The sequence below is a fragment of the Nannospalax galili genome, unplaced genomic scaffold (assembly GCF_000622305.1).
Source record: "Nannospalax galili isolate Female #2095 unplaced genomic scaffold, S.galili_v1.0 scaffold556, whole genome shotgun sequence".
In the NCBI taxonomy this organism is placed as follows: domain Eukaryota; kingdom Metazoa; phylum Chordata; class Mammalia; order Rodentia; family Spalacidae; genus Nannospalax; species Nannospalax galili.
Window position 1 is genome coordinate 591,812 of NW_008338253.1, and position 13,153 is coordinate 604,964.

The 13,153-nt window shown below is 42.5% G+C and overlaps 1 protein-coding gene across 2 annotated transcripts in view; it reads left to right on the forward strand.

Annotated features, from left to right (window-relative positions):
- Positions 1–3,669: 3,669 nt before the first annotated feature.
- Srpx (sushi repeat containing protein X-linked) overlaps positions 3,670–13,153 on the forward strand; it is a 90,518-nt gene continuing 81,034 nt past the window's right edge. The window contains exon 1 of one of the 2 annotated variants that reach the window (XM_008833044.3): positions 3,670–3,950. In XM_008833044.3, coding sequence (XP_008831266.1) covers positions 3,857–3,950 — 94 coding nt within the window. In that variant the 5' untranslated portion in view covers positions 3,670–3,856. The remainder of the gene's footprint in view (positions 3,951–13,153) is intronic. The other variant, XM_017798126.2, reaches the window with a different exon arrangement.

Below are 13,153 nucleotides of genomic sequence, written 5' to 3' on the forward strand. Positions count from 1 at the left end.
GTCAAATCACCTTGTCCTTCTATTCTTCCTTTCTTGGAAAATTTGATACAGTTTGCAAATTTTATAGGAACATTATGTTCAAGACTAAACCCACAGTTACTGTATACACTCACTGTGAAGCTCCAGGATTGTGCTACACTATGAAGTGTTTATTCAATAGGTACAGAAATCGGGTATGACTTTAGAAACTGTTATCGCAAACTGATAGAATTATTTGATATCTGTAAAATCTAAAAATCTTGTTTTCATTTTTATGAATGATCCATTGAACAATTTGTCTCTTAAATATATTCAATTGAAGAATTTGTCCATGGATATTTATACTAAAATATACTAAAATTAAGAGTTCAAATCCTGTTGGTTAACAAGACATTTTAACAAAAGACACAATAAAGTGAAACATTGTGTTAGTTAATAAGAAATTGATCTACTATATACAGAAAACATTACTTCCTAATCAATTGTGCTAAATAAATGTAGACAACTATTAATCCAACTTATCATGAAAAACTTCTCTTATAGCATTTTTTCTCATTTCTTGCAATATGTTTCAATGTTTTGGGTATGTATACCAAGAGGTGGTACAAAACAAACCTGGGATCATTATGGTTGATCTGAGCATAGATAAAACCAAGGGGAGGTCTCTGAGTGTCTTCATCACACAGAATACGCTGGAGTGCATTTCATATAAGTGCATATACATCTTGATCATTCTTTCTAATGGCCACATGGTATTTCACCAAATACATGTACATAATTAATGATTCTTCCATTAAGGCATATTTATGTGCAGATAAACATTACTAAACTTTTGATACTACGCACATTGCTAAATAAACACCTTATAGACACTTCTTTGTATGGATGAGCCTGATGGAGGAAGACTACTTAATTTTCCAAGGATCCTTAGATTCTTCATGTGCGTTTGATTTTTGAAATCTGAGAAGGCATGATAGTTGTCCCTTCTGTCTTTTGAAGTATCAAGTCAGTACCCAATTCTTGCCTGTACAGCTACTTGGAAATTATTTCTTGTCTTCCTATCTTCAGGTCTTTTCTTCATTCACTAATAATAGCGAATTAAAGGCAAGTAATAATAGAAATAATAATAATAGTAAGGGCAAGCAGTGCAGGAATAACATCAAAGCTCATGCAGCAGTCCTTGAATGGCTCCTCTTCATTTCAACGGACTCATTAACCCATAATTTATTTGACAGATTATGACCCTGCTTAGCTATCTACCAAGATATTAAAAGATAACTTGATTACTTCATCTTCTCACTCTCTTTCAGAGGACTAATAGTAACAGCAATGACATCAAATATTATTTGAAAAATAATTATTTGAAAATTCAATTGGAATTTGGTCTGGATAGCAATTGGAATATTTTTTTTCTTTCTTTTAATTAAAAATATTTATTATTTTTATTTTATGTTTATAAGTGTTTTGCCTACATGTATGTAAGTGTATCCATGTCATACAATCTCCAATGCCAGTGGAGGTCAGAAGTGGGTGTTGGTTCCCCTGGAACTGGAGTTAAGGACAGTTTTTAGCCACCACGTGAGTGCTGGGAATTGAACCCAAGTCCTCTGTATGAGCATCCAGTGCTCTTAACTGCTGAGCCATCTCTCTAACCCCTTCTTTTAATTTTTGACATAATCTCCTTATGTAGTCCAAGCTGGCCTCAAAGTCTTGACCTTCTTGCCTGTGCTTCCTGAGTGATGCACGTATGCATCACCACACCTGGCTAATTTGATTCTTAACATTTAGCATGGTATTTCTCGGAATGTAGACAGACTCAGGAGAAAAGGGAGAGCTCGATATTCCTTCTCAGTCCACTAAAACCAATGCATGCTGATCATTCATTTCCTCACTTCACAGGAAAATTACATAGGAAATAAAGGCCACTAAACAAGGCTAACCTGGACCTGGAATTTAGAGTACACATTAACTCTTACTTGTGTGCCCAGAAAAATTGCTACTGAGAGCAGCTTTTGGCAATTTCTTGAGATAATTTTTGGTGTCACGGGTGGAGAATGGAGGTTGCTCTTGGTGTCTCACTTACAGGTGCTGAGGATGCTGCTAAACACCCTTTAATGCATAAAGGATCCCTTCCCCAGGAAGGAAGCTTCCAGCCTCAAATGTCAATAGTGCCCAGCTTGAGAAACTCTGGTCATGAATTTATCCTATTCTAAAACTGGCACAATCGAGCAGGAAGAAGTAAAACGGTACATCTGTTCAAACATTATGCCACATCCCTAAGGATCCTAATTTCATTGGTCCAGGGTAGTATCTGAAGCAGTGTTTTCATGAAGTTCCTCTGAGGGCCTGGCCAGTGTGTGAACAAGACTGGTGTGTACTCTCCAGAGAGTCTGATCTGAGGAAGTTCACAGAAGGGCCTGATACCCCCCCCATTGCAATGTGGGGTTTACTGAAAGAAACAGAACAAATGTCAAGTCTTACAGGAGATAGACAGAAGTCTCTTTAAGCATTGGAGAAGGTTCTAATGAAAACTCAAATTTGGGGCTTTAGTGAGAATTTGGGAAAGGCACACCTGCATAAATAAATGTAAAACCCTTGTAGTTGTACAGAGTGCAGCCTCTGTCTAGAGGCAGAACCCCTATCTAGATCCTCTGTCCAGAGGCAGCCGGATTTTGGCTTCTACTTGCCCTTTCTTCCAGGTATCTTTGAGCAGAGCCTGGACAATGTAAGGCAACAGTCCCAAGTGGAAATCATCTTAAGATTTCCCCAGGATAACAAATAGGCTCAGAATTGCCTTATGGGTTTACACAAAACAAAGCATAACAAAAAATACCTGTGAGAGGTTTTCACCAATGCCTCAGAGAAACCAGATCCATCCTGGGGACAACTTAGAAATCATATCTTGATGCCAGCCAGAATCCAGCCATGCCAACCCACAGGGTGGAGGCCCTGGGCTGGTCCTGATGTTTTGGAAGTCGTCGCTGAGAACAAAGCAGGAGATAAATGATCTGGCTACAGGAAACTACCGCTGGATCTCTAAGGCTATGAGTGAGGCTGGGAGCTTCCTGTGCCTCGAGTCTCCCCTCAGCTGACCCTGGAAGGAGAACCTTAAATCTCATCCTAAACGGCAGCACAACAGGTGTGCACCCAGTCTAGCCCTTGATTCATTCTTTTGCAAAAGAGGAACAGAAAACTCTGTGGTATAGACTTTGGCGCTAGCATAACTGCGCACCTAGGTTCCATTCCCTGTTCTGCCCCTAACAAGGTGAAACTGGGCAAGTTTCTGAGCGTCTGTTTCTTCTTCGTAACGTGGACATAACAATAATGAACTTGGGGCATAGTTGTCAGGATCAAACCATAGAGTGTGGCCATGGTATGCAGCTGCAGTGGGCCCCTCTGGATACCTAGGTTTCCTTTTCCCTGTGACTCATGAAGTCTTTTGCACCCATGGATTCATTCTAAGGTCCCCGGATCCGTGAGGCGGTGGAGTCAGAATTGTGGGTTGGGGTTGGGGGGCGGTGGCGTGCAAATGGAGCAAAGAAAGTCACTCTTGGATATTATGGGTTGCCATAACATCGCTGGCGAAGTCTGGCTCCGAGGGGGACAGCTCTGTTTCCAGAAAGAAGGGCGTGCACAGAAGGAGAGGGTGGGCGGTGGGAACCCCGAACCTCAGTGTGTTCCAGGCAGGAGGAGGAAGGGAGACAGGGCCCAGAAGGGAGGGAAGAAGAAAGGGAAAGGAGAAGAGGAGAGGAGGAGTTTTTTTAGCCCGGCCCTTGCCCGCTTGCCGTGCAGCCCCTAAGTCTCCTTGGTCTCCTCCCGCCCCCTGGAAGTGAGCTGAGCAGCCGGCGGAGTGGAGCAAAGCACAGGCTCACTCACCATGCGGAGCCCGGGACTCCAGCCCGCGCTGCTGGTGCGGTCAGCACTGCTGCTACTGCTGCTACTGCTTATCCCACCAATCCGAGGCTTCCCAGGTAAGGGCCAGAGATGGGGCTTTCTTCCCAGCCGGGCATCAGAGATGCCTATTGAAGTCCTTTGCTCAGAACAGCTGAAAGTGTGGGGGCGCCCTTTGTTTACTCTGAACTATTCACAGTCCCAGGGAGGGGGTAATGCCTAGCTGGGCTCCCGCCTGGGCAAGTGGAAGGGAGCAATGTGCTCGGTCAAGCGGACCCTGGAGCCGGAGCCTGAGCACCCTCTGTGCCCAGGGCTCCAAGATTTAAATCAAACCCTCTCGGCACAGAAGGCTACCAAGAGAAAATTTGGACTTGGGCTCATTTGTTGCTTTCTCAGCTCTTGGCTTTCCATGTTGCTTCTGTCTCACAATTGGCCTATCAGGTTGGTCTATCGCGGTCAGGGCTCTGGTCCTGGCAGCTTGTTTCTAGAAGGAGCACCTATCCCTGCCACCTCCAGAGCTGCAGGGCATGAGCCACAGTAGAGGGACTCTTGTGGGCTGCACAGGCTACAGAGCCTCTGTGCATTCTTTTAACACCCCCCCCCCGGGGAGGGTGGATTCTGAGAAAGTCTGCTTCTCTGAGGGAGAAGTGCCAGCTGAGAACGGGGTGACATGTGGCATGCACTTGGTTAGTCCCAGGGAAAGAGGGAGAGGCTTGGGACTGGGCAGGAGGGCGTGGTCTCCCGCCTAGAAAGGGACCCTGGTATTTACTAGGGTTTCACAGTGTGGCCAAAATAATCATTGGAAATGCCCCATAAAACTCCAGCTAATGTCCTCACAGTGAAGTCTTAGATTAGCAGAGAGCTTCAGAGGAGCACAGCTATGTGTCTTGTGCTCTTGTGGCCTTGGAATAAATTGCTAATCCGTACACGGCTTTTAATTTACTGATAATAGGAAAGTGAGTGGCATGGATTATGGGAGTTGCAAATACTTGCCTTTATGTTTGACCGCAGTGTGGGCAGTTTAAATCAGGGGTCTTAGAAGGAACCTCCTGAATTGTGATAAAAGGATAGGGGTTCCTAGCTAGGGAGTTTGGGGATGTAGGGATGACTGCCGAAACTGCATGTTGCCAATTGAATGCATTGTCTAGAGATGTGTGAGTTAACAGACAGGAACATTTGTGTTTTGAACTGATGTTTATAAGTTTGAAGCTGTTTTGCAGGAATTGAATCAAGGCAGAATACAAAGGAGATTTTATCTTCAGCGTTAGGCAACTGTCATTTTCATAGTGTTAGTGCACCCACTCCCAACCACTTGGCTAAAGTTAGATTAAAAGGAGCTTCGAGGGAAAGAGAGACTCTTAATGAATAACAATCTGTTTTAGAGAAGGGGGCTAAGGCAAGCTGCCTGGGAATCCCAACTTCTGATTGAGCCTGTCCCAAGCAGGCTCCTTTTCTTTTCCATATGTCTTTCCTCCTCTTTCTTGCCCTGCCCACCCCTTTGTCTCTGCTTCTACACTTATATAGTAGGGCTTGCTGCCAAAGCCCAGCCACCCACAGGATCATAGATTTGCCAGCTTGGGCACTGAGTACTGCTCATGTTTTGGAACTTGCCCCTGACTTTCTTGGCTCATTTTGCCAGCCTGCAGCACTCCCTCCCCCACCCCCCAGCCCCAGCTGCGAACTACCAAGCTTGTCTTTGCTGCCACCTCTGCTGGTTCCCAACCTGCGACCTGTCTCTGCTCAGATGAGCTGAAGCCTTTTGGATCAGTGGAGCAGCCTCTGGAGCCCTGTCTTGGCGAGTATCAGTGGAGTATCTAAGGAAATGAGCTCTGCTGGGGCTCCTGAATCCAGCAGAGGGGATTTCAGTCCAAGTCAGAGACTGTAAAAGTCTGGGGGAAGGGAAATTCTCTAGACCTGTACATCTGAAGGCAGATCACATCAGCCAAGCTCACCATTCATTGTGGGGTGACAGGTTTTAGAGATTGTTCCAGAGGTACTCCCTCAGTAAATGGATGTTATGACTCCAGGAAGAGAGAAACTTTCAGTGTGCAACTTCTGAAAGTGCGAGCTAGGGATCTAGGACTCATCAGCACCCTAATTATGAAACCATCTGAGCTTTCATAGCAAAGCAGTCAGAGCAAGAGTAAATCATTCGCATTCCCACCCTGAGAAGGTTTTTGGAGTTCTTCCACTCTTGAATTTGATGCAGCTTTTCTGAGGCTCTGATTTATTCTTTGCAGCCCAGCAAAGATGTCATATCTATGGAAACCCACATGAAGCCTATGGAGCGCTCTTAGCCAAGTTATCTGTGTTTGCTTCATAATGAGAAAGGGGAGTTTTCATTGGTTCTGTTCTTAAATGCATTCTTGAAAGCTTCTTTATGTCTGAGATTTGGGAAATTCATTCCACCTCCTGCAAACAAAGCTGAAGGGGGAGAATGAATGCTGTGGCCTTGAAGAAAGCTTTGCAAATCTCCCTAGGACTGGAGAAAACAGTTAAAGTAGTGTGCTTTCCTTAGGAACACCGAAAGCTAAACCAGACTACAGCAGCTAAAACCATCTCCTGAAATGCTGCTTTTGAAGATAGGTATCAGGAGCAGAGCACCTGGCTCAGGCACTACAATTAAGATCTCACCAGGAACTGGCTTGAAATTTCTATGTGGGTTTAAAACATGTAATCAACTGACAAAATTACTCTGCAATAAAAAAGGAGATCTGCTAGAGAAAACAGGGCACTTTTGTCTGGCATTGTCTTTATTGAGGACACTTCCAGTCTACTAAATTGTTATCACTTCTCATTTCACAGATTTGTGAGTTAAATGAAGCATTAGAAACTATCATTTAGACACCAGCTTCACACCTTCCCACCTCCTCAGTCCTTGCACTATAATCAAAGCATAGCCCTTTCCTTTAAGATGATGACTGTAACATTCTCACTGTTAGTCTCTTTCTGGCTAACCTACTATGCTTTCTCTGGCCAGATACTGGCCTTTTAAGTGGACCAATTTTTGTGTGTGTGCATGTGCGTGTGTGTGTGTGTGTGTGTGTGTGTGTGTGTGTGCATTTGTGCAGGTATATGCATGCATGTATGTGAGTGTACTTGTGGAGGCTAGAGGTCAATGTCAGGAGTCTTGCTCTGCCTCCCTTCACCTTGTTTTCTGAGACTCTTACTGAACCTGGAGTTCACCCAGGGATCCCCTTGTCTCCTTCCTCCTCCCCACAGTGGGATTACAGGTGTATGCCATCACAACTGACTTTTTATGTAATTGTTGGGCATCTGAACTCAAGTCCTCATGCTTGTGTGGCAAGCTCTTTACTGATTGAACTATCTTCCGAGCCCATAAGTAGACTAATTTGTAGCCCATATTCCTCTACTCAGAAACTTAGAGTAGTAACTCCCCTGCTTACTCTCATGTGAAAAGCTTTCCATTGTGTTCTGGGGACTACGTAGTTTCAGCACAATTTTGGTGTTTTTCCCTTGGTTTCCTAAAATCTAGCCAACATATACAACCTGGCCCTATAGGACTTAGTTAAGTTTTCCTTCTTGATAGGTGCTGCAACTTGCACCTGTAATGATCCACCCAGCACTCCTCTATCCAAATTCTCCCTATCGTCCGGCAATACTTTCATGGTGAAAATCCCCCCCGCCCCAGTACTTGGGATGGGACTTGGGACTTATGGTCTTTTGCATACTATGCATATGCTCTATAACTAAACTATGCTCCAGTTCCTGAAATCATTCCTGGATCCCTGAAATGTGAAGCCTCCTGTCTTCCTTTAAACAAGCACACATTTTGTGGCTGTCTTGTGGCCTTTATTATACATTCCATAATTACAATGAGTTATGCATGCCTCTTCTTGATTCTGAGCCCTTGAAAGCAGGAGCTGTGCTATGTCTTACCCTTATCTGTATTTCCCATGGTGACTAACAAAATCCCTAGTGCCAAGTAGATATTTGTACTTATTGAATTAACTGTCCTTTGCAACTTCGATGATAAGTCATTCAACAGGAAAGGACCTGAAAGAAAGGTACACAGGTAAATAAGACCTTGTGCCACCATGAATCTACATACATAGAAACTACGACTTGCTGTCTGCAGAAGTTCCTCTTAAATTCATGGACACCCTCTGTTTAAGCAATAAGTGCCTCTGTTGGGGGCTGTATGATGGGAGACTGAGTGCAGCCACAAGCTGGAGTTTGCATTTGTTTTTGTTGGCCACTTTGCTCTAGGCCCTTCCAAAGTAGTTGAATGGTTTCCTTAGTAAACACAAATATGTGTGCTACATCAATTCCCCTTTCAGTGAACACAACTAAAACCAGTAACTGAAAGTAAAGAGCGTTTCTTCTGGAGGTTTACTTTTGCTGGGCTATAAAATAGTATGGAGATTGTAGTAGCCTGATTAACACTCAAGTTAAGGATTCACTTCAAAAATAGCTTGTGAATAATCACCTTTCAAGCACGAGATTGTCAAACCAGCCCCTCAGTGTCTGATTGTAGGGTATCTGGACTGCCAGCTTTTGTTGGCCTTTTCCTTTGGGAGGGCCTTGCTCCTTCTTTGGGTAACTTAAATTTTGCTCTGAAGTAAAATTTGGTTTCTGCCCTCTCTAATGAAATCAGAGCTTTACCCAGAGACTTACTTTTTGAAGCAGTCTGTGCTTGGGATAGAATGAAGATGATATGCAGTTCCTGCTCTTCAGTAGTTTTTCTTTTTTCTTCTGGGGAACTCCACATAGTTATCTCAAATGGTAGATGTTATAACACAAATCCATGATAGACCCTGGGAACACAGAGAGGAGCCATGCAGGCACTCAGTCTCTTCTTGAAGGTTGATCCCGAGAAAAACTGATGTCAAGATGACAAGGCTAAAGGTCCAAAGTTGCATTAGGGTTGTCTTTAGACTTCTCTCAGAAGGTCCTGAAACTGGGAAAAGATTCTCTCTCTCTATCTCTCTCTCTCTCTCTCCCCCCCCCCCCCGCCGGGGAAAAGCCATTATCTCATTCAAATCCACTGTCACTAGATTGTCTTCTTGAACTCTGGAGAAAAAAATTCCACGCTTAACAGGCAAAATGAGTAGGTAGAAATGGCCTCTCTAGTTAAAGCCAGTGGTACACTTTCCAGTTCTCTTTTGAAAAGCAACACCAGGCTGACAGAGTAGCTCTAAGTTAGAGCTCGTATCTGAGGCCCTGAGTTCAAACTTCAGCACCCCACCGAAAGCCAAAATAATTGACAAAGAAAGAAAGAAAAAGTAACACCAAGAAAAGCAGATATAATTATAGGTCAGAATTGTCCCCTACTCCCAATTAGCACAATGTCTTAGCTCTGGGGGAGGATCTTGAAACAACGTTTTGAGGATTACCTGAATTTATTGTGACTGAGACTCAAAGCATTCAATTTCAAACACCTTTCTAGCGTTTAAGCAGAACTTCAAATATTGTCAGAGACAAAGGAATGGCAGATAACAAAATATCAGTGAAAGTTAGTACCCTGCACAAATAAGTCAATTGGGTAGCAGACAATCAAAGCACACTTAAGTTGTAAGATCTTTGGAAATTAGATTGCCCTGGGACACTATTTCTAAGAGATTTAGAAACTCCAGGCGGTTCTGAAGGTAGGATTTTCAGATAAAAATTTAAGGACAAAGATTGCACAAAAAAGTTGTTGGTAGCACTGTTAAACTCCCAAGTTTTCCAGATAATAATTGGTTACTCCTGTATCTTATGAATACATGGCACATTCTGGCCTCAGAAACCTCTAGACCTTTCATTCCTCAGCCAAATGATTCACTCACCTGTAATCCTTAGCTTATACTGGATGGTGCTTTAAGCATTGTTCTCCAAGGAGAAGATAAATGGGTTTGGATCTAATGGCTTAGATGATTCCAGAGAATTTGGAGTTGTAAATTGCATATATTGGTCCTAAAACTTTTTATGGGTAATATTGCTGACAGATTTTCTGTTTGGCCTTGAAATCTCATCCCAATATTTTTTCTATCCTGCTTAGTGACCTGTGATATGATGGGTCACACATCACACATAGCAGCAATTTTTGTCTGTTGTTGCCATTCATTTACAATGGCCATCCAGCTGTGCTTAATGGGCATGTCTTCAATGCAGCCACACCCCAGGATCCTCTATGGCTGACCTTGGTCTGTGGCTTATTGTGTGGGTGGCTGAGCTGAGTGACCCTGCCTGTTCCAGGCATCCAAGACATCCTCACACACACACTCGTTAAATTAGGGCCACAAGGCCAAAATTGAGCCAACATTTTGTACGCCCATTGTACAATGTTGAGGAACTGGTGTTGTGACCACATCCCCCTCTGAAACTCTGCTCCCACATGGCTATTCCTTACAGGAACCCTGGCAGAAATATTGCCACTGAATCAGTATTTGTCAGACCAAGCCTCTAATTCATTTCAGTGCCCTATTCTGATTCCACTTAGATTTTTAACTCAGCTTTTTTAGGCTTAGAACATTGTTTCACTATTAGCTACTCATAGATCTGATGTCCTCAGTCACAGGAGCAGATTCTATGATCTTGTTCATTTTTCTATTCTCATAGCTCAAGAGGAAACTGGCATCAAGATGATAATGCCATGCCAGAGAGTGCTTCCAGCCAGTCCTGACAGTCTGGATGGGTTGTCTCAGGCTCTGTTCAGATTCCTGAAGAAGTTTCTTTCTTTCATATCCAGCTTCCACTGAACAGGCCACCTGATTCATCCACCATGGAACCTCAGACCGAGAGGACACCTGAGATCGTAGCTCTCCTTGCATTTTAGAGCAGGGCCTCCATCCTTCCCTTTGGCTGAGCCAGTTGTTATGTCTGGGGTCTCATAGGGAATGAGAAGTATTGGTGACCAGGCTCCAGGAACCACACCAAGGGACACCAAATTTGACTCAATAAGCCCATAAGCAATAAGCCCATAAGCGCGCGCGCGCACACACACACACACACACACACACACACACATACACAATAGAGTACATGAAATTATGAAATTGGTTGGGGGATGGTAAAAGGCATGCAGACAGGGGAGGGGAGCTAAATACAATCAAAATATATTGCATGAAATTTGCAAAACTTCCTTAAAAGGCGGGGTAGAAAACACATTAGCAAAAATACAAATTAATGAACTTGTCACATGCTGCCTTCAGACAACATGAATGCAATTTGTTCTTGCAAAATCAAGCACTGTTTTCTGCTGATGCCAAGCAACCATTTCCTTGCTTCCCTTCACGTTTCAATCCATGGATCTGAGGGAAGCCATGAAGTAGCATCATACTTGCCATGGTTGGATGTGATGTCTCAGAAACATTTTCCAATATGAAGTGATTTCTGCTAGTCTGAAGATTATACATGTGTAGGCCTAGAGTCCATGCATGAGAAGTATGAACTATGGTTTCAATTCTTTATATTGACAACCAGCTGAACTGTGAATCCTAAAAATAGTTAATGGGTTTGACTGGAAATTCTTAACACTATCGTGAATTTCAGTTTTATTTTAATTGTGTAGTTTTTGATTTAATGGTCAATAGTTTAACTTACATTTCTCTTTTTTAAATTTAATAAACAATGAAAAGCATTTTTTTAAAAAAAACATAGTGTAGCCAGTAGAGCTTACTGAAGTGAATTCCCTTCTCCTCTACAGATCCGTATTTGAATTTAAGTTTCGTACATTCACTATATGTTAAGCACCTTTTTGGACCCGAGAGTTAGGCTGGCAACAATAAATTACATTGCAGCACTTACTGAGCCCCTGTACAGAATGTAACTCCAGCATCATTATTTATAGGGATCATTGGGTGCACTCTCAGAATCTTATATCTGGGTTCCTTGGCTGTTTCTCAATGATTTTGAGTAGTTGATGCCCTGAGGCCAGCCCTTGCTCCCTTTTAAGGACATTAGGGTCCCTGAAGCTTTGTCTCTACACCACTTGCTTTGAGCTCCATACCTGATTTGTGGTGACACTTTAACAGCTTTATTGAGACATAAGTCACCTATTACACAATTCACCCATTTAAACTGTGCACTCCAGTAGCTTTAGCATATTTGTTGAGTTGAGTATCTATCACAATAATCAATTTTTGGACATTTTTATTACTCTCAAAAGATATTTTATGCCCTTTTGCTGTCCCTGCTAAATCCCTTATCACTACTACTGCTAAGCAACCACTAGCCCATTTTCTACCTCGGCTACCCTTGGCATTATCTATAAATGAAATTATATAAAATTCGTCCTTTTCTTTTTTATACCTTTCATTTAGGTTTCAAGGTTCATTTTGCTGTCATATATATCAGCGATTGATTCCATCTTACAGTCAAATCATACTTCATTGTGTGGATATTCTGCATTTATTTACCCATTCATCGGTTAACACACATTTGGATTACTTCCACTTCAAGAATCTTAGGAATAATGCTGTAATGAAAACTTGTGTACACATTTTTGTGGGGGCATATACTTTGATTTCTCTTGGCTAGTTGCCTAGAAATAGAACTACTGGGTCATATGATAATGCTTAAGATGAGTCATTCAGGGAAATATCAGACTCTTTAGGTGAATGCATCATTCTACCTTCCCAATAGCAATGGATGTTCTGCTGACACCTGTGCAACCTCACCACTCCTTACATTTACTGTGTTTTTAAAATTAGGTGTCATAATTTTTTTTTTACTTTTATTTATTTATTTATTTTTTGTTTTTTGTTTTTTGTTTTTATTTATTATTTTTTGAGAGAGGGTCTCCCTCTTTATCTAGTTGGCCTAGAATACATAGACTAGGCTGGCCTCTATCTCAAAAAGATCCTCCTGCCTTGGCCTCTGCCTCTGCCTCTGCCTCTCTGGCTTGCCTCTGCTTCTGCCAGGTTTGGCATGAGCTGCCACACCTGGCACTTTAGTTCATTTTTGACTATAATCTTTATCCAGAATTATTGTCAGATGTTGTATTAGTCACTTTTCTGTTGCCTTGATGGAAACACTGACCAAAGCAAGCGATGTGCTCCCTCCAGGATAGCCACACCTTCTAAAACCTCCCAAAATAGCGCCATCATCTGGGGACAAAATGTCCAAATACTTGGAGCCTATGGGGGACATTTTCCTTCAAACCATCACAGATGTCATGTAGATTTCCATTTTTTTTTCTATCCTGATGAATTTAGTCAAAGGAGATATATTAGTGTAAACTCATCTACATTTGTAAAGAAACATTTGCACTTCATATCTTACATTTATATAGTCATATTTTGCTACAGCGGAAGGCCGTTAGCTAGTTTGTGCAAAGTAT